This window comes from Ornithodoros turicata, chromosome 1 (genome assembly GCF_037126465.1).
Source record: "Ornithodoros turicata isolate Travis chromosome 1, ASM3712646v1, whole genome shotgun sequence".
NCBI classification, from domain to species: Eukaryota; Metazoa; Arthropoda; class Arachnida; order Ixodida; family Argasidae; genus Ornithodoros; species Ornithodoros turicata.
In genome coordinates, this window is record NC_088201.1 from 98,112,645 (window position 1) to 98,134,823 (window position 22,179).

The 22,179-nt window shown below is 45.5% G+C and overlaps 1 protein-coding gene across 1 annotated transcript in view; it reads right to left on the reverse strand.

Moving 5' to 3' along the window:
- Nucleotides 1-22,179, reverse strand: part of LOC135378496 (neprilysin-2-like) — a 74,512-nt gene that overhangs the window by 32,075 nt on the left and 20,258 nt on the right. Inside the window, exon 5 of the mRNA XM_064611545.1 lies at nucleotides 17,430-17,572. Coding sequence (XP_064467615.1) covers nucleotides 17,430-17,572 — 143 coding nt within the window. The remainder of the gene's footprint in view (nucleotides 1-17,429; nucleotides 17,573-22,179) is intronic.

Here is a 22,179-nt window from a genome sequence, read left to right on the forward strand (position 1 = left end):
CATTAGGAGGAGCCTAAAGAAGATGCTTGACCTGTCAATCAAATTGAGCTTTTTTTATTGGCTGCTGTTTCCTATGCGGACTGCCACGACACCTAAAATTTCCTGAAAATGGCAGCGTAGCTTGGAACGGCGAAGCGAGGAATTCATAGCAATTTTTTTTCACAAATTACTTCAATTTTATTCCGTAAGTGTACATTCTGTTGCGATTGTCTTGCAAATCACCTCTAAATTACGCTCCAGTGTTGATGTTTACCTGAAAAGAATATGTTTCGTCGTCCTTATTAGGCCTAGTAATGACAGCGATCACAGGAAAATAGCAAATGGGCAAAATTTTGCATTTGATGACATACTTTTATTCATATACACACCTTTGCCCGTTCTTGATTCAATCTCGTTATGTTTCATTGTTAAAATATGTATAATAGCGGCAGTCTGTTTCAACAGGCGGTTCTTCCGGCCAGTCAGTTCTGCTAGCAAGCACTTCTGCTATTCTGAGTCTTCCTGACATGCCCCACTCCATACAGATGGCGCGTTTAAAAGTGGATGCAAAATCCATTATGTTGGTAGGTCGTCAGGGAATATCCTATTCAATCTAATCCAATCCAGTTTCCCGAAAATGTCGGCACCCAGTAAATACAGGTAATATATACCTTGGATAGCTTGGGATTAATGGCGAACTGTATTTTGGATAGTGATTGGCCAGAGAGCTCAAAAAGTGGGTGGAGCTCCAGGTATAGGCAGGTCCCATTAATGGCCAGACTCCCTTTGGTATACACGGAACTGGTTCTATGCAGGGCCGTAAATTAAAAGGGAGTCTGGCCATTGGGAGGAGTCACAATAAGAGGCTCGACCTGTCAATCACAATTTCGCTCCTCTGATTGGTTTGCTCTTTACCAAGGGGGTCGCCATGACACCATACTGCCACCCAAAATGGCGACGAAAACAAACACAGTGAAGCGGGGATTTCGTGACAAAGTTTTTTCCTCATATGTAGGTTTCTCGGAAATTAGTTTCAACTTACGCTCATCCATCGATATCTAACCGAAAATAATACGTTTCGTCGCGTGTGTTGGGCCTAGTGAACACGGCGATCACAACGAAATCATAATAAAAACGGCACTCTGCTGTACAATCTGATATTTAATTGCTGGATTTCATGGATATAAACACTCTTGCCTTTTATGTTCAAACTATTCATGTAGATTCGTTTAAAAATATACCGACAACAGGATGTGTCCCAGCAGGTAGTTCTGCCGGCAGCGGTACAACGACGAAAGCAGACGACAATTCCCGATGTGCCTTACGCTCCCCAGGCGGCGCACATCAAGTTTGCACCAAAAATCCACTAGATTTGCAGATTGCGTGAGGTATCCATTTCAAACCCATCCAATCCATTTGCCACCCAAAATGGCGCTGCCCATGTTGGATACGGGGACAACTAGTGAGGATAGGCTGATTGATAGCGCCCCATATTTCAGAACTCTCTTGGTGGGAAAACTGAAAAATTGGGTGGAGTTTCAGGTATAGGCATGACCCATTAATGGCCAGATTCCCTTTTAATATACGGCTCTGATGCTATGCAGAGCCGCATATTAAAAGGGAGTCGGGCCATTGGGAGGAGTCACAAAAAGAGGCTCGACCTGTCAATCACAGTTTCGCTCCTCTGATTGGTTTGCTTTTTACCAAGGGGGTCGCCATGACACCATACTGCCACCCAAAATGGCGACGAAAACAAACACAGTGAAGCGGGGATTTCGTGACAAACATTTTCACAGACTAACCTGATTTTACGCTGCAAATGTACATCCTAATATAAGTTTCTCGGAAATCAGTTTCAACTTATGCTCATCCATCGATATCTAACTGAAAATAATACGTTTTGTCGCCGGTGTTAGGCCTAGTGAACACGGCGATCACAACGAAACCATAACAAAAACGGCGCTGTGCTATACAATCTTATATTTAATTGCTGGATTTCATGGATATAAACATTCTTGCCTCTTATATTCCAACTATTCACGTGGATTTGTTTAAAAATCATACCGACAACAGAATGTGTCCCAGCTGCCGGCAGCGGTACAACGACGGAAGCAGACGACAATTCCCGACGTGTCTTACGCTCCCTAGGTGGCGCTCATCAAATTTGCACCAACAATCCACTACTTTTGCAGATTACATTACGAGATGTATCCATGTCAATCCCATCCAATCCACTTGCCACCCAAAATGGCGCTGCCCATGTTGGATAAGGGGGCATTTAGTGGGGATCGGCTGATTGATAGTGCTTCATATTTCAAGACTTTATTGGTCGGAAAGCTGAAAAAGTGGGTGGAGCTTCAGGTATAGGCATGACCCATTAATGGCCAGACTCCCTTTTAATATACGGCTCTGGTGCTATGCGGCCAAGAGCGCCCCCTGTTATTGCTTAAAATTCCGCTCTCTATAAATAATCTAGGCAACGCAGAGACACGTGGTCAAGGGATTATTTTTCTGCCAGGAACATCTGCCGCATATTGGTGCCGTTTGCTTGAATTTCTTGAATTGAACTCCGAAATTTCCCATGTCGACCTAACGTTGTGTTTGCGGAAGTGGGTTCCTCGTGGTCATTTTATTCAGTATGGCACCCTTAATGTAACGACAATTGCTCAAATTGAACTGAAATAAATTGATCAAAAGCCGGGGAAATGAGTCCTTGGCTCCGCCTCTTTTTGTGGGGCTCTAGTTTAAGCGTCAAAGCTTGTCGGCTTGTTTCGCGACGTCAAGCCACGAATTGTTATATATTAATTTATAGGCTGTAAAGGCGGAGTTTTATATAAAATCCATTTAAAATGTAAACGGGTTTATATCGGACAGACGTCGAGATGAATTAACGTATGATTAACAAGAACGTGCAGCAAGTGAGAGTTTAGTGTGCATCGTACGCTGGCACCTTTGCGTACGTAAGTGATGGCATTGGTGGTTCCGCGCACGCGCAAAAGAGAAAGAGCTTCGCGAATCGCGCTGATCCACCACGCAATTCCTTACGTACGCAAAGGCGATAGCACTAAAGCTCAAGGATGATGGTAATTCGACCTTACACGTTCATTTAAGCACGGTCTGAGGTCTTGTTCCACAACTGTACTAGAGACTTTTAGTACATCGCACGCAAAGTGGACAGCGTACGTAAAAATAGCGTTGGTGTACTGAGCCGAGCACTCTTTCTGTTATGGGCGTGCGCAGAACCATCAACCATCCCTTAGGTATAGGGATAAATGTGAGGGCGTTGGCGGCCTTTTATACAGGGTGCGTTCCTAAACAAACCATCAGGTAGGTTGTCACATGACTATATTGTACAACATGATCCAGTGAGTAACTGGGTTTTGGAACGGTGCAGTGGGTCGGGATGCCCAGCTGACAAGCGCGATTACTGCTGGCAAACGAGAACGACCACACTCTAAGAAAAAAAGGAGTACTTTTACTCATTTTGAAAACTAAATGCATTGCCACAAAAAATAATCCCATTCGGGAGTAAATGCACGGGAGTAAATGAATGTCACAGAGTGGAGACCGTATTTCACGCGCTGTTGTAAGAGTCCCAGGTACATAATTGGTGTGCATGCATGAAACTACTTTGAAGCAAACCGTCAACCATGATATATCGAGTGATATAAAATCTTGCGCCATACTAGGGCACAATTTGCGAAGAAAGATGCGCTAACTGTTTCCTACTCTGTGTGGCTGGAAAATTGCTACGTTGTCTGAGTTACACAGCCTTATGTCGTTGAAATTGACCAAAGCCACATATTTACGTAGACTGTTGCATTCAGGAGACCATTCGCGAAGTCACAATTTGCAGTCCTGGGGAGTAAATGTCGGGTTAGGGGACTAAAATAGGGAGTAATTGCAGACTAGGGGAGTAGAAGCTACAATTACTCCCGTTTTACTCCTTTTTTCTTAGAGTGCAGAAGGGTCAAATAATCACATTTTGCTGGCATACTACCTTGTGGGACATAAAAATAAACGATTGCAAGAAAACGACTTGTCTTGTTTGGAATTGTTCCTGCACTTTATAGCCGACATGACAGCGACAATGGTCGATAAAGCGAATCTTCGTACATTTCAGCTCAGGGCAACCAAATTTTTCCACTTCCACTGGGATGACGATCGCGATGAAGCACTTCCCATTCTAAGTTGCAGTCCGAACGAGGAAGAAATATGCGTTTAATCTGATCAAGAAGTTGATTGCGTGTCGCATGTGACCTATGCAGTGGATGACGACGACTAAGGCATCAGCTGGAGGCTCTCGCTCTCGCACATCGCGCTATCAGCTGTTCGCAGCAACTGGATCCAACTGATCGTACCAGAGTAAAACGCTGCTCCCGCACGAACCCTCACGTATTGTGTTTATGGTGGTCACGTATGTGATGCTATAGCTGACCAACCACAAGCTAGCAGGTTATTGCAGAATACATCAGGCTGCATGCTTTTTTCCTAGTCTTTTGTTTTGTGTTTTGTTTGGTTTGGTTGCGGCGATACTGCGTACATGACAGCGCAGCTTTAAGCCTTTTTGGATACATGCGTGTCATCAAAATGCTCCAAGCTGAAACTGCATCACGGCACTCGTGTTTTTCTGACGATTCTGACAGCTTCATATTGTGGTCCAGGCAAGCATATTTACCGGAGGTTGCCACTATTTTTGTCCTGCTTAGCAATTTCTTTTAAAAATACATGCATTTGTTTTTCACCTGGGTGGATGACACAACTGGCCTTTTTCTTGAAGCGCAACCGTGGCCCTATGCGTACCGAAGTCGGATATAGGTAAATGCAGTGAACCATGATATGGTCGAACACAAGTGAGCATAACATACTGCATCAAGTGCGTTGTACTGCATGCTCATGCGTTAGATCCCTGCACAACTCAATCGGGTATTTCACTGCAGTGACCAGTAATATGTTAGAGATCCCGACTGCCGTGTAGAGAGGCTCCAATCACAACAGTATGCATTGATGTGGTTTGCAAAATGCTTCCTATATCGCTAATCCACCCGCAGGCAGTACAACTATCTAACAAGATCGCAATTAAAAAAATCAAGGTAATATTAAAAATTGACACACGTATCATCCACGTCCAATAGCGCGAATTTAGTTAGATCCGTTGTGACCGTTGTTGAGTAAAGTTACATACAGTGAAGCAAACCGAAACGATGTGAAAGATTTCTGTGCGACATATCCCGAAAAACAAACACCACCCGCCAAACGCTTCCCTTTTTCTAAGAACTACCATGCAGTTTGCAACCGCCCAGCGCTACCGCAGTTTACTAACCATATTTGATCAGGAAAACGAATCTTGCGAACGTGCGTGTGTGCCTCCCCTTTACAAGGAAAAGCCCTGTCACAAAAAGCAGGCAGATACACTGTTCATAAATAAACCGATTGTATCGCATTACGGCCGATGTCTCTATACGGCAGAAAATCTCAATACGGCCGATAATCCTTTAATCCCCAAGTGTGTCATTATGACCAACGTCTCAATACGACCGAAGGCAGTCTTATTACGGCCGAAGATGTCTTATAACGGCCAAAAGTCAAAATGTGTATTGTAACGCACATTGACATGCAACGTTGCAGCCAGGTATGCAGCCATGCAGTGTGCCCTTAGGGCCATTATCATATTGTCACGAAGCGAAATGGGTCGCCGAGTCGTCGAATAAACAGCGAACGGTTTATTAGACTACTTGGTAGCAAAACACAAGAGTGATAGCTCTCTGAACACAACTGAGTCCAAAGAATGAATGCTCCAGCTTGGAGCGCACAAGCATTTAAGCGTCGCGCCGAAAAGTCTAGAAACAGCACATGCGTTTGCCAGAGAGCAGGCGATGTGTCTGGAAGCTTCTTGCTTCTTCTTCAGCATCCGCCGGGATGCGATGTATCGTTTCGTGGCTGCCCAGTTTCGCGATCATGATTCGTGACATTGCCCCCTCCGTAGACGGGGCATCGTCTCGATGCCGTTTCTTCTCCTTTTTTTTTTTTTCATGTTGTTTCCTTCCAGCCAGTCTTCAGCGCTATCTGCTGTAGTACGGCTTGAGTCGAACGACGTGAACTATTTCAGTCCTCGGGGGTCGTCGAGAGGGAACGCTGCCCTCAGGTACCACTTCGTAATCCAGGTTCCAACGCGTCGAAGTACTTTGTAGGGACCGAAGTACCGCTTCAGTAGCTTCTCGCTCAGGCCTCGTCGTCGAATCGGCGTCCAAACCCATACCAAGTCGCCTGGACTGAAGCGTACGACTCGTCGGCGCAGATTGTATCTTCTTTCATCGACGCGTTGTTGTTGACCAACCCGTAGTCTGGCCAGCTGGCGGGCTTCTTCTGCTCGCTGTGTGAAGTCCAGAGCGTCGTTTTCCACATCACTAGGTTCGTGGGGCACCATCGCGTCCAGCATAGTCGATGCGTCATGGCCGTGTGCAAGGCGGAACGGTGTGAATCCCGTTGTTTCCAGGACAGCCGTGTTATAGGCGAATGACGTAAGGCAGTATTTCGTCCCATGTCTTGTGCTCGACGTCGACGTACATCGAAATCATGTCGGCAAGCGTTTTGTTTAGGCGTTCGGTGAGCCCGTTCGTCTGCGGATGGTACGCCGTTGTCCTCCGGTGAGCGGTGTGGCTGAGTCGAAGGATTTCTTGTGTTAGCTTGCTTGTAAATGCCGTTCCCCTATGCGCGAAGAGAATCTGAACTACTATGCGAAAAGGTTAAAGAGCGTTTTGCTCCCCCTACCAGCCGATAGAGAAGTACCAATGTGGTTTGAAGGGGTAGAGGGCGTCTTCAAGTGGTACCAAGTGCCAGACGACGTGCAAACTCACCTTAATTCTACCGCTCATGGCCAACAGAGTAGGGCATCTCTATTCCAAATTGAGCACAGACGACCTCAACGACTACGAGACGGTAAAAGAAGCCGTGTTGGCAGCTCTGCGACTATCGCCAGTGGAGTATAGAAAGCGCTTCACAGAAGCAGTCAAAACCAAAGAAGAAACATGGTCTAACTATTGGGCTAGGCTTCCGAGCTACGTAGGTGCGTACGCGAAAGCAAGAGAAGCAACAAGCTATAACGATCTAATCACGCTCCTTATCGCCGACCGCTTCGTTGATTCACTCACCGAAGAAGCGCGTCAGTTCGTAACACTGCAACTGTGTGAGGTTAAAGCCTCGGAAAGTGACCTAGTAAAGGCCGTAGAGAAATATGAGGATGCGAAAGGCAGGGGAAGCGCCGTGCAAGGGACAATGGAGGCCCCGAGCGGCGAAAAGAAATGTACAGAGAGAAAGCGAGGGTGGAAGATAAGGGATCTCCCCACAAGGGAAACGGGAAGGATCGTCACGAGGGAAGACATGGGTTTTCCTGTTTTATTTGTGGCGGTAGGCACTATGCCCGGAATTGCCCAAAGAAGAATTCGCCGAGCGCAGACAAAACGACACCTAAGGTACTAGACAACGGGGAGGCTAGTCGCAGGAGGGTGAATCGCGTGGCAGTAATCGGCAGTAACGAGACCGACAACCACAATGGCCGAAGTGGGGTTACGTGACAAAGCGATCGTAGCGAAGGTCAGTCCTGTGGCGACGGGAGACCAGGAAAGTTTCGCAATTTCGAGTCGCGAGGTTGAGCTGCAGTGCGGTACACAGAAATTCTGCGCGTTGATTGACAGCGGTGCCGATGTACCTGTCGTGCGAGCAGACCTTTTTCCCGAACATGAGAGCGACTCCCGGAGTCCACTGCGGTTAGAGTCAGCGTTTAGACACGAGGTAGAGGCCAAGTTAGGTATTCTGCTCCTAAGGCACGTGGGCACAGAAGGTGACCACATACAAGTAAACCGAAATGTTCCGATAGAGTGTGCTTTCACGGACAAGTTAGCTGGAGGCATAGATTGCCTACTGTGAAGCGTGGAACGCTTTCCAGAATTTAGGGAACCCAGCAGTCGAGCGTCCAGAAGTAGAGGTAGAACCGCTGAGCAACGGCAACGAAGCCAACGAAGAGAACGAGAGTCTCACCAGCTTGTTCGAAGAGAGGGTCGATCGTGAAGACGACACCACCATAGCCGCAGTGAATGCGATTAGAAGCAGCGAAGAAGCGGTGCATCTCCAAAGCGAGAGGAGCACATTTAGGACAGCTCAGCGCGAAGACGAGAGTTTGGCGGGCGCCTGGGAGAAAGCCAGGGCAGGTACCCACGGGATGTCCATCGACGACGGCGTTTTATATCACAGCGATACGGTAGCAGGCCAGAAAGTAAGACAATTAGTATTGCCGGAGGACAACAGACTACAGGTACTGCAGCTTGCGCACGACACGCCGTGGGGAGGACACCTCGGCCTGCGTAAAACCTTGAACCGCATCAAGGGAAGCTTCTACTGGCCAGGTATGGAGAGCGAAGTACGCCGATACTGCCAATCTTGTCATGGGTGTCAGGTGAATGCTGATAAAAGCGTGGCAGACAAAGTGCCAATCGCGCCGCTCACGGGACCCGACTACCCCTTTCAGGCTGTGAACATAGACGTGGTGGGCCCATTCGATGTGCCGTCAGCACGCGGACACAAATACGCGCTATGCGTCACAGACCTGCATACCAGGTGGCCGGAGGTAGTCCCGTTAACGTCACTGACGACAAAGAAAACGTGCGAAGCGCTACTAGATATAATTTCGCGGACAGGTGTTCCCGAAACCCTTTGCTGCGATCAGGGCACAACCTTTACCTCGCAGCTTACCGAATAATTTCTCACACAGATAGGATGTTCGTCCCGTTTCTCCACCGCGGAGCACCATGAGAGTAATGGGGCAGTCGAACGATGGAACCGCATATTTCGCAGAATGTTGTTCCATGTAACCCGGGACGATCCCAGAAATAGGGACAAATTTGTCCCCTTTCTGCTCTGGGGTACCGGGAGGTGCCCCATGATACCACGGCCACCACCATTTCAGCTGCTGTACGTGCGAAAACCGACAGGGCCGTTGGCTATCCTAAAAAATACTTGGGAAGGAGAGATCAACGTCCCGCGTCAACTAAGAGAGGCCCCTGCAAAGTATTTGGAGCAACCGAGAGAAAAATTCCGCGCAGCCACAAAAACCGCAGAGTTAATCGCGGGAGAGCGCTAGACAACGTACTACAACCGCCGAAAACTACAACGAAAACTACAACCGCCGGGCGAAGCAAAAAGGGTTTAAGCCAGGGGACCAGGTGATAGTTTTTGACACACGAAGGTCGGCTAAACACAAACCGAAATGGCTGGGTCCCTATCAAGTCATAGGACAACGGCGTCAGCACTCTTATGAAGTGCTTATGGACGACGGCAAAACGCGCACGATTCACGCAAACAACCTTCGGGCGTACAAAGCGCTAGTCGATCATCAGGAATACGCTTGCGCCTATCTTGATGATATCGCGGTGTATTCTAAAGACTGGGACGAACATTTAAGACACGAGATTAATTCTTGCCGCATTAGAGGACGCGAAGTTAACCGTGAACGTAGCAAAGTGTCAAGTGGCGCACGGTTCTATCCGCTATCTGGGCCACATCGTGGGCTCAGGTGCCCATTCTCCTGATCCAGAAAAGGTAGAGACCATCTCAAAGCTCAAGAGACCGACCACAAAGGTAGAACTCGGAAGCGTGTTGGGACTTTGTGTTTATTACCGCGAGTATGTAAAGGGATTTGCGGAAATTACGCAACCTTTGACAAGGTTGACCGGGAAGAAGGTCCCCAATAAAATTCCATGGGACACAGAGGCGGAGGCGTCGTTTCAGACTCTAAAGTCTAGGCTGGCCGATGCGGTAGCACTTGCGACGCCGGACCCCGAAAAACCATACTGGATTTTCACAGATGCTTCAGCGCACGCGGCTGGTGCGTGCTTGGCCCAAGTTAATGACGTCGGCAAAGAGGTACCAATAACATTCGCGAGCCACAGATTCTCGGGAGCGCAGACTCGCTGGGCGGCGATCGAGCACGAGGCGTTCGCGGTTATCTGGGCTCTAAATAAATTTGATCATTGGGTGTTCGGGGCTCAGGTAACTGTGGTATCCGACCACAACACTCTTGCTTACCTCAAATGCGCGACACTCCAGGGATCCAAGCTGGCGCGTTGGGCACTCGTTACAGAGGTACAATGTGAGGATAATCCATAGGAAGGGCAGTGCTCACACTAACGCCGACGCTCTATCGCGTCTGCAGTTCGAGTGAAGTTAGGTCGCATCAGACATATTGGTGTCTGGGGTGGAAGGACCTCGAGAGACACTGACTCTCACCTCATTGTGGGGGCAGTTCCTGTGTTGTGTCTTGCAGTAGGTTTTTGTATGACACTGTAATGACAACTAACCTGTAAATATGTGTGTTGTGACCCACAACCTCTGAACATGTATTGCGTTATGTTTGTGGCAGTCTTAAGTGTTTGCAGCCTGTTGTTATCGTAATCCAAATGACTAGGCTACACAACTCTTATTGATATTGGTCCTTGTGTCGCAATAGTGCCCCACAAGTAACTTAAGGGGGGCGATGTAAGAGTTGTACTTTTTAGAAACCTCGCGAATATTGTACATTTCCAACTCAGTGGAATAGCCACCCGACAGAGATTCGGGGAAGGCACGTTGGACGGGGGACACTTGACACCTCAGGGGGTCTTCGCGACCAGATGCTCGCTGGCAATAACTCAGTAGAGTGGGCCAAGGAAGATACACTGTCCAAAGTTGCATGGTGCACGGATTGACAGCTTGGTCCGTTACCCATAAATACCGAGTAGTGGGCGGACAATTAGGAAGTGCCTGGTTCGGTCTAAATTCAAACAATGCCAACCATGAGTTGGAGACGTTTGAATCGGGGTTCTGGGATTGGTTTTTGCTGGCAAGCGTTGTTTCTCAATCCCTTTTAAGCGGAGGACACACGAAAATCTGTGTGTGGAAGCCGCAACCACTTGATGAAGACAAGGCGAAAGGCCCGTGACTTCAGTCGCTATAGTATTGTCTTGTATACAGTTATGTAAATAACTATGTAAATAAAGCCCAGTTATTGTTCGAAAATACCGCCTGTCGGACGTCTCCTACATCAACGGACCATCTTCCAGCAACAACGAAAGAAACTTTGCTTGGGCTCAATATGGGGCCCGTTTCGCCAAGATTTTCCCAATATTAGCTCAATGTGGGCAATATGGGCCCCACATTGCACACAAATATGTTGCACAAATGCCCAAGCAGCACGGCATCATTGGACGTTGAAGCGTGTGAAATGCCTAATTCAATACGTCGTTACATCCAACAACTTCCCGTAGATGATACACATTATTCAGTCAACATACATGGCAATCCCATTGTAACATTCGCTAGAACCACGGAGGAGAAGTAAGGAGAACGAACTCTGCCGAGCCACCGTTGAGAAAGCGTGGTCTCGATTCCTCGAGTCTAATTGTGGCCGCGCCGCGGCGCTCGCGCTCCGTCAAGTACTTGCTCTTCTGAAATAAGGTTGCTGTAATGCACTCTTTCAGATGTACTTGTGTGTCCAGTGGAAGCAGAAAAAAATATTTTGATAAGTAAACACGCTTGTCCTGTATCAAGGAACGATTTCTCCGTGAATTTTTCGCCTACAGTTTTTGTTAGTGCAAAGCGGAAAGCTTTTATTTTAGAATGCGGGGAAGCCGCCGTGAAGGGGGCGCCGCGTTGGCTGGATGGCTTGAATGTCTCCGTAAGCGCAGTCAAGAAGCTGTTCTCGTTTTCTTTTTTATTTGCGATAAAACACGACTCCCGAAGAAGCACAAAGGTTGTTATCCGACATCGTACAGGATGGTACGCGTATTTACGTCACCGCAACGCACGGCCACGAGATGTACATTGATGAATGGTTTGCATTGATCACTATTAATTCCCGGGAACACCTCGCAGTGTAGGGTAATGATGTCATTGGGCTAGTTAATTCACATTTGCATTCTAGCTGCTGCACGAGAGCTTTGTCGCACGTGTTTCTACCAGCCGCTTCGTACGCACAACGCTTTGGGAAACAGGAGCCTTTTGTCGTAATTGTGATGCATCCGCTGGAATCGAGAGTTACATCTCGCATGCCACCATACACGAATTTAATACCAAGGTACCAGAACGCACTTCTGTCGTAGGTTTTGCACACGCGCGGTATGCATTCAGTGCATGCACTTCATGTTTCTCGATTTCTGGAAGCGTCGAATTTCATCTTGGTATACCGGGGGGGGGGGAATCCCCTATCTACTGGAATTTGGGCTTTTTAGCTTTCCTGGCTGGTATATATTGGTGGTGTTGCAGTATTGTTCCTTTTTTTGATCGTGGTGGTGGTAAAATCCTCGGTGCAACGCCTTGAGCAGCATGCTTGTACAGAAGTTGAAACTGAACACCAAAGCGATAGTGCATAATGTAGAAGTAAGTGTTGTTCAAGATTTCAGCGTTCGTCAACATAAATCCCGACTTTCTTTTGATGTTACCAAAAGCGAACGATTGGCATGCATGACATGATATAAGAAACTAAGTGCCAGAACCTTCGGAACCCCACCGTGTCCCATCATCAGAGCGTCCCGCCCATCCTTGCACTCACACACACAAGGCTCTCTTAACTGCTTGACACGTACGGAGATAAAAATTTCTCAGTCCCAGCTTATGCAACGACCCACATAACGCGCGATTCCGGAAAGATCGCATCCGGCGACTTTCGATTACAGAGCTTCTAACATACTCTTTCCTCCATACCACTCAACTGTGGCTTTTCGGAACAACGTTTGCTTCCTTTGGGGTATGTTAGCGTGTTAGCGCAGCGGTCAAAGTACGCGCGCTCCAGAGAGAGAAGGGCACGATACCCGAGACGGCCGGGGAGAAGCTACCGAGGATTCCGTCGGAGGCATTCGACATTACACCTTTTGCAATGCCAGACATTTGTCTTACGTATTAAAGTTTCGTTGTTGTTGTTTTTTCTTCTTATTTCCGATCCCATTTTTATCGGACAGGTAGCTTCCATCTATGAGACAAAAACAAGGTAGCAGAAACAGAAAAAACAAAAAGAAAAAAATAATTGTAGCTGACCAGAACATATTAACTCGTTACTGGAGACACCGTTGTTTATGCTTATCAAACAAACATTCGTTTTGAGCGCTTTTTAGTAGAGTATTCGAGCACAAACGGCGCATTGCCGTGCAGGCGATTTCGCGGAGCTAGTACCGGAGGGAACGCGAGCGCCGCGCCGCGGCCAACAATTGACTCGATAAATTGCGACGTCATTTTCCAGCGGAGTTCGGTCTCCTTACTTCTCATCCGTGACTAGAACTCAACAACTTAACATTCCGCTCACCGTGATTCCACTTTCTGGAAGCAGCCGCCATCTTACTTCGCTATGCCAATGCCAATCGGTCGGGCTGACTGAGAGCGAGCGGGTCGTTTGAGCGAAATCACGCGTCCTACAACTAATGCACATGCGCGACAGCGAGATCGGACGTTTCATACGGACTAAAATGTCGCTGGTTGCCGTAACGATAACAAGTAAAAGTAAAACAAAGTAAACAAAAACAAGTAAAAACACAATGTTTGACAGGAAGAGATGGCTCTTTTGTAAAGTTAAGTGCTTTCAAGTTGCTGCAAGCGGTGTGAGTTGCTCTGGCGTATGCCCGTCACCGTCACGAAAGTGTTTCGCTCCTTTGTACTCTCGGAGCGGGTTGGAAATATTTGATTCATAGAAAATTGCGATCCCAATGAAGGCTTGTGAGGGATCTTTGGCATTGGCAGTTCTGTGGGACTGCTTGTATCCTTAAGCGTTTTTTTTTGCGATGCAGTGTTTTTTTTTTTATCGTTTGCAACGTGGGTCAATGATATCTGCAGAAATGAAAAAGCATAAGAAAGAGAGAAGTAATATCAGTTGTGGATATTAAACCGGATAATGCCTTATTATTACACGGACTGCCGCTTTGGTGTTTTCACAGAAATATTGGCAATATGGGCGCAAACTGGGCTTGCCAATATGGGCAGGCCATGTTCGTCCAATATGGAGCCTGGCTGCACTCCCAATACTGGCAGCCCATATTGGATCAATAGTGGCAATCTTGGCAGCCCGTATGGGTCAAATATTGGACCAATATTGGCGTGCTGCTTGGGACCCCTCAACCATTGACTTTGGCCTTTGTGAAGGGATAATAGGCTTGCGGGATAACCCAAGTCCGAAGGGCTATTTTGGGAGTACAGACTTTGTAGAGAACCAATATAGGGAGAGAACCTGCTGCTGGCCGGAGAGCAACTGACTATAGGGTCTTGTTTTATCTTGCAGTATGCGCTGCCAATCGGCATGCGTAGCAGGAAGGGCAGGTACAACAAGCGAGTTTCAGATGTAACAAATAAAGAGAGTATGTACATGCCTTGACACTCATAACATATAGATGAGAGCACTAATTGTAAGGGATTCTAACGCTGTGCTAGAACCTACATACAACACAGCACAACGGCAAGTTGAAGTCGGTACCATACGTTTAAATCAGAAGGGCAGTACCGACAATAGAGATCATACAATACAGTATAGGGCAGTACAGATTAAAGCACGGCTGCGAACAAAGACAACGGTAAATCATATACGCCACCCCCACCCCTTTCTCAAGTTTATGGTATTAATAAAGAACGTAGTTTGTTGAGAAAGTCTGTTCTGTTTTTGATTACAACAACATCTTGCAGCAGATTATTCAAATCATTTATCACGTGTACGAAGAAGGAATACCTAAACATTTCTACCCCCGCGAAAGGAGGTGCGATGTGCAGCGAGTATCTGGTACGTGACTGTCCAGGTCGCGCTAGACTTTCTATGTCAGGAGCCTTCAGTATCATGATTCAGGAACTGCCAAAAGAATTTCAGTCGCTGAATCTCGACCGTATACTGCTTAAGTTTTCTAGGCACAAGTCCCGACCGACAATACCGAAAGGTCCCTGGAATATGTACTGCATATAAACCTTGCCGCTTTCCTTTGTACCATTTCGAGAGCATTCATTTTAGTCGTCTGAAAGAGGAACCACACCACAGCCGCATAATCTAAAACTGACCGTATCAAGACTGTATAGTTTAGTCTCTAGCGGGGCATATCTTAACGTTCTCCTCAATATGTTTACACGAAAACTACATTTCTTAATAATGTGTTCGATGTGGCTATCCCAGCTTAACCGGCTGTCGATGAAAACACCCAGATATTTGTTATCCGCAACGCGTTTAATCTCATTTCCTTCAATGGAATAATTAAATTTACGAATGGCTCGTTTTCGTGAAACCGTCATACACACTGTCTTATTGACATTAAGTTGCATTTGCCATGTTTAACACCATTTAGATATCAAATTTAAGTCGTTATTTAGTACAAACGGATCATGAGGTGAATTAATTTCTCTATATAGTACACAGGTCATCTGCAAAGAGGTTAATGTTTGATTTAATTCTGGTCGTTATATCATTGATGAAGATCAAGAAAAAAGGTGGCCCGATAACTGATCCCTGTGGAACCCCAGAAAGAACAGGTAACACCTTAGATTCGCTAGAGTCTAAACAGACGCACTGACGTCTGTCGCTTAAGTAGTTCCTGATCCAGTTCGTGACATTTTCATTTAAAAAAATATTTTGTATCTTTAACAAGAGTTTAAAATGTGATACCCTATCAAAGGCTTTTTTGAAATCCAAAACCACAATGTCCGTTTGCCTATTCTTGTTAACGGTCGACGCGAGGTCATGGACTATACTAATCAGCTGACTAACCGTTGAACGCGATCGACGAAAGCCTTGTTGATTATTACATAGAATGCTATTTGTTTCTAAGAACTGGGTCATTTGTTTGGACAAAATGTGCTCAAAGACTTTGCAACACCCCACCGGTAAGGAAATAAGCCAATAATTAGCAACGTCATCGACTTTACCGTTTTTGTGAATGGGCACGACTTTAGCTAACTTCCATTCCTTGGGCAACACACCGTGTTCATTGGACAAGTGGAAGATCTGATATAGGTAACGCGCCACCCATTCTGCGTACCTTATCAAAAAGCTATTATGAATACCATCAGGTCAACACGCTTTCTTACGCTTCAAGTTAAGCAACAGGGAAAAAATTCCCTGTATGCTATCTGCAAATCAGATAATGGTATAAGGTCCTCATTACCCCAGAATTCGGAAGTATACCATCGTCTGACGTAAAAACGGACTGAAAATATTCGTTGAAACGATCTGAAGCGCCATTATCCATAACGCTTTTTTTGATACTTTTACACGTGTGTAATACATGACGCCAGAAGGTAGCTGGGGCGTCAGAAATAAAATTCTGTAGTGATGTATTGTAAAAATGGTATTTTGCGTCTCTTTCCTTCTTGATGATGATGATAATTAAGGTTTTTTTGGCGCATTAGCGACGAACCTTTCCTTCTTCCTCTTCTCTCTCTTCTCTTTGCTTCTTTTAGGTTGGTGGCTCCCCGTATTGTCAGCTTTCTTGACCGATAGGGATGGAGAAAGGTGGGACTGTAGCCTTAAAGGGAAAGTCGTCTGAGTAGCTCGTCGAGTTGTTGCGAGTTACTTTTGGACGCTAGGTTACGATGTCATCAAGTAGCTGCGGTAGGTTTTGGAACGTGCCTTATCTACTCTTGATTTGCTTTAGTGAGTTCAGGAACGCACCCACACAATCAGGCCAGGTTCATTTGTGAGACTGCGTCAGCAAAGCGTTGGCTGATTATTAAGAGCAAATTCCTAGGTATATGATTGGGTCATGATAAGGCGTCGGTACTGAGAACCTTCCTGAAGTATCAGATGACTGGCGAGGGTTATTTTCACTTCAATAAACTTTCGCTCGCAGTCCTCTAAACGTAGTCCAGTGCAGTGGAGTGTTGTCCTTTTTACGTGTTTACTGCACTGTTCTTTTTTTTTAAATGTTTTCAGCAAGGAGGCTGCTCTTACTTTTTGTGATCAGATTTTGATATACTATCAACTGTGTTTTTGAGCGAGCGTGATTTATACTAATGAAAAATATTTTTCTTAGTCCGTAGCAGCAATTTAAAGTGCTTCGCTTGTGCGATCAGCCAACCATGTCGTAGCAGCAGTTCAAGTGTAGTCCAAGGCTTTAGTGTTAGTGAACCTCAGTATTCGCGCCCCCATGAATTGTCAAAAGCAGCCCCAAACCGCCATCGATTGGGATTCTCGAAGAATACATGACGTCATCGAGACTTGGCAGCGTCTCCACCATCATGGTCTCCCGTGTTCGTCCATAGCTCGAAGTCTGCCAGCGGCTGTGGAGAGCAGACCAAAATCGACATTCCGGGAGTAATTTTTAAATTTTCATTTGATCTGATTTGATTGATTGATTTTGATTTATAGGGAGACAATATTTTGGGAGAATACAGTGTGAAACACGTGGATTTGCAATGTCAAAAATTGTGCCATAAATTTAAGTAAGAAGTTGCAGACAACTTACTTGAAGGAGTTTGGTGCAGTAGCGTTTGTCCTCAGGCTTCTCTCCCGTCGTTAGGAGGTCGTAGTACATGAGACAATATTCATCCCGCTTGTTGTAGCCCCTCACACGTTTTATGTTTGACGCCCAAAACAAGGATTGTTTTGCTGCAATTGAGAACGCCGGCAGGGGCTAAGTACACGACCACAAGCAAACACAGACGAAGCCTCAAGTTTAAAAAATATTGTATTTGAGAACCTTTTCTTTTTCGTTTGCTTTTGCATTTGCTTGATTGGTCTTGATAAATGCCATCACCTCATTACACATTCCCAGACAACAATAATTCCGAATGGCACAAAGGGTTTGCTCCTCAACTCTGACAACGGCATCACTCTGTGCACAGAGCACAGGTCGCCGTTGAAAGTCTTATCACGATTCCTCAATACTCTCTCTGGTCTGGCAACTCCGGCGATAATTTCGCGCAGGGGGCCCCGACGACGCGTGGTGGCGCATCGTTTGTTCGTGGAGAGGCTTTGATGTCCGCGGCTGCCTGCGCGTATGGATTGCACAGTGTTTCTGTGGGTGTTTGGAGGTGAGAACTTTTTCTTTTTCGGTGCTTGCGTTTTGCGTGCGTAAACTGAGGTTCTTTTTTTAAAAATCCTAAAAGTTTACTGCAATATTTGCACTCTGTTCGTGTGTAAGAATGATCAATACAGATCAAGGAGACCGATACGAGCACGTAGCATTTTAGAATGAGTACATTTCTCATGGAAGGGGAGCCTTAACTTTACGAGAAGTGAATGAAAGTATTTTTCTTTGTCTACAAAACAGCGATGACTTTGTATACGGGAATAAATACAAAACATTCGCTAATAACCTTATTGGACGTGTACTGCGATGAGCGTGATTTGTGGAGCATCAAACACTATAAGAACCGTAAAATTTTCAAATGATAGGTCTTTCGACCTAATGTCAATACAATAGCATTTCTTAGGGTAGAATTTGCGGGGAAAGATGTAACAGTAACCGAAGTTAGCTAATACCCGCTTACTCGTTTACACACCCGTTTCCATAGCCGCTTACATACCCGTTTTTGCTAAATCGGAAGCGTGGAGAGGGAGGGCTGATACTTTCTCTTCTTACATATTCATTTTTCGTTTTCTGCAGCCCATAAACTACAGACTCTAGAGCTCATTCATGCCGTGTATAGTGCAAAAAAATATCGTTTCATTGTCTTCATCATTAGTTTCAAGCGAAATTCTGACTCGTGGAATTTTCTCTTTCCGGTCCTTATATTTATTTGTCACCAGATACCGCAATGTTGTTCTCGTAAATATAGTTTTTGACCAATCCTCGAATTTATTTCCGAGCTATGAGAACAGCGGCAGCTCCCAAATAAAACTTCATTATGTAGCAGCAGACGCCGCTACAATTTCATCATTTTGAATAGTTTGTTCATTGGAACGTCCTGGAACTGATCTGACTGATACGCCGAGGCTATCTTCAATCGATCAATTTGACACATGAATCTCGTCAGTCAATTTCTATAGTTGGAAAGCGCTATTTAGGAACACACTTCAGTAAGCGGAAATTATATCCTGTTGATTTAGTAACCCGGCTTGAATCATGTTGGAATCTCATCCCTCATTACAACTGGTTGGTCAGTCAATCCAAGCTGCAAAAACAGTAGGAATACTTCTGAAATATTATCATGGGATGATTTTGTGCATTATCTTTAAAGGGAACACACCGAGAGCCATTGCTATCTTAAGTCGATACATCTCTTCCCAAAGTATGTAAAGATGGCTATCTACAATACGTTAATAGTATAATATAGATCAGTTGTTGTCAACCGCATCGAAAAGCAACATAAGTTTATTTCTTCACCGAAAACGAGCGATTTGTTTAGGTGTACCCCGTTTACCCCGAGAGTTTATAGTAGGTGTATCCCGTCTCTCATACCGCCAGAGACGACTTTACATGATCATGATTACAACGCAGGATTTCTATAAGTATTCTTATGAAGTCCTATCTGCCTTCTCTGAAATAGAATCACCTCGTAATTTTATCTCTGCTCAGATTGCAACAAAGTGCATGCTACGAGGAAATCACGCGTTTGAAAAGTTTCGCCCTCACGCAATAACTACCGAAAGCGTCATTACTTTGAACACATCACTAGTTTGTGTGATTGTGTAACAGAATGAATTAATGTGTTTCTCGACTCTCATTTAGAGATACGAGTCGGAGCAAAATCAAAATTGTTTGTGTCGTAATCTACGAAAGGTGTATAATCAACACGGAAAATCTGCAAATGTACGTTAACTGAACTGAAATGTGTCGGCTCAACTCATGAACGTATTCGAGTATTAATTATTTCTGCTCTGAACCCGAAATGAACTTTAAAAAGTAACGTATCAAAAATGCCCCCGAACGACGCGATCGCCCCACGCGGGAGTAGTTGTCCGTAAGTGACCTTGTCTATTGTATTAGAGCGGAGTTTCCTGACCAGAAAGAGTATTGAGGGACCGTGGTCTTATGTAGTGACGTTCTGTTCCAAGATACGGCGACAGCAGTATGTGCTTGAACCATAACCGGGATCAATAAAGTTATCCTTGTGGAAGCATCCGTGTCTATGCTGTGGTATTACATATTGCTGGTTGCGCTGACAGCGTGCCTTCCTTCATGAAGCGTATAATGAACTAAAGTACAATGTAGCAAACTGGTGCACAGCGACTGCTCAAAGTCCGCGCAGTGAAAACGAAAGAGATGGGCTTGCCACGCTAAAGGCATTCGTTTGCTGGCTGTTCACCAGTAATCTGGTGTATCGTGGGGCACCCAGCTGCTAATTTCGTCAGGGCGACAAATTGTGTATCATGAACTGATTGAAAGAAAGAAACGTGACGCTTAATGTTGGTACATCGTCAATACACATTGTAGATTGTTTCAGCAACGTCCGTTTACCATTCAGCTTCAGTGAGGCCAACCTAATTTTTTTTTGTTTTTTTTTTGGGGGGGGGGGGATAGCGCAGGAATAAATTTCCAACGAAAGTTTTGTCAAGCAGAGTTCGAGGTAACTCGTAAGTTCCTTTTTTCGGTAACTTATATAACTTAACTCGGTACTTTTGCGCCGTGGTAACTTTTACTTACTTTTAATTCGCTTTTCACTCACGTCCATATATTTTCTTGCTTTCTATCCGGTTCTTTCCTGGCATTTTATGCGATAAAGCGTGATATTGAATCAATGACAGTATTCTATTTAGGAAGTCGGAGCCGCTGACATTGCAGAACCATAGTGCGCCCACATGGAGTAAGATGCAAAACGTTTGAACTGTTGGACATAAACGAAAACTATCTAAGCTGTTGCACTCTCCTGTAGGCAAGTCTAAATCAGTTACTGGTCACGAGAGCTGCACCTGTGTAGTGCTGTTTTGTGTCCGAAGTAACTTGGAAGCGACTCGTTTTTTCTCCGTAACTGCGAGTTACATTTCAGGCTGAAGAACTTCGTTATTAACTTAGTTACATTTGTCACACGATAACTTAACTTGTAACGAGTTCTTTTTGACAGGTATCTTCTCGATCTATGGTGTCAAGCACTCATTTCATTGATTGGAGATCTGCTTTCGACGGTCGTAACTGCTATGATGCATGTCATGTGACTCCTTCGTTTTGATGCATGTCCAACTAATCGCTCATGCATTCAAACATGATGTCTATCGGTTATAGATGCAGAATAGACGCATGCTCGATGTGTCGAATATGACGAATCTGACATTTAGATTTCAGGCGAGAGTGGTAAATGGCTGGGGGTACCGGGTTAGAAAACCGCTCACGTGAAAAAATCGGCGTTCATTTTAATCTTCAATGTATTCCACATATTCTAAGCTATAACCACTGAACCAAATCACGCTAACCTTATTAGGATATACGGAAGCAAGAGCTCTATTTACTCCGTCGATTTTAAATCCAACGCAGCAAAGAATCCACACGGCAGTCTTGAGGTCAGTAGAAAAATTATCGCGGTTATCAACTGACTTGTCGAGTAAATTGCAGCTGTGCTTGTACGTAATCTGCGGGAACACCTCCCACCAGTTCCGGCGTTTTACATCACGAGATAACCACCTTTCGGATGTTTTGTTATCCTGCCAACAATCCATAAAGGTCAGCCTGGGGTATTACGTTTGGTCCTATTCGAGACGTTCGCACGCAGATACGATCGCAAGTGTGTTATCATGTCTGTTCAGTGTCTAGCAGTTGTAACTCACACTGATCTATATGGCAATGGTACTTACATCCAGCGATTTAACTTTGTCCAAACTTTTGACTCTCTCTGTCCTGAGGTTTTCATCATACGGCTACGTTGTTCAACATCAAAAATACGGAAGCACCTAACCAAGCTCTTTCCATGGCCCCTTTAATATCACGAGTACCCCACTGAAATCACGAGCTGTACGTGGGAGGTGCTACATCGGGTATTAGACGTAGCCAGTCGGTTGGCCGGCAAAAGTGGTTGCAGAGATATGGGTGCCATGGCGTGTAACGAGGCAGCCTTGGAGGCCTCTGTAATGACTCAGGCCCTACTCTGGTTTTTAATCGGAAGACTGACAAAACTGTCGAGCCTGCCTATTTTACTCCCTCATCTTTCTTGCCATTATGATATCATCTTCCGCTACATTCGTGACGATGCCTACGGGTGTGAGGTCAACTATAGCAAGGTTTTACCACCAACAACATCTTCGGCCGTTATCGCGTGCACGTATTCACGTTTGTGTATATC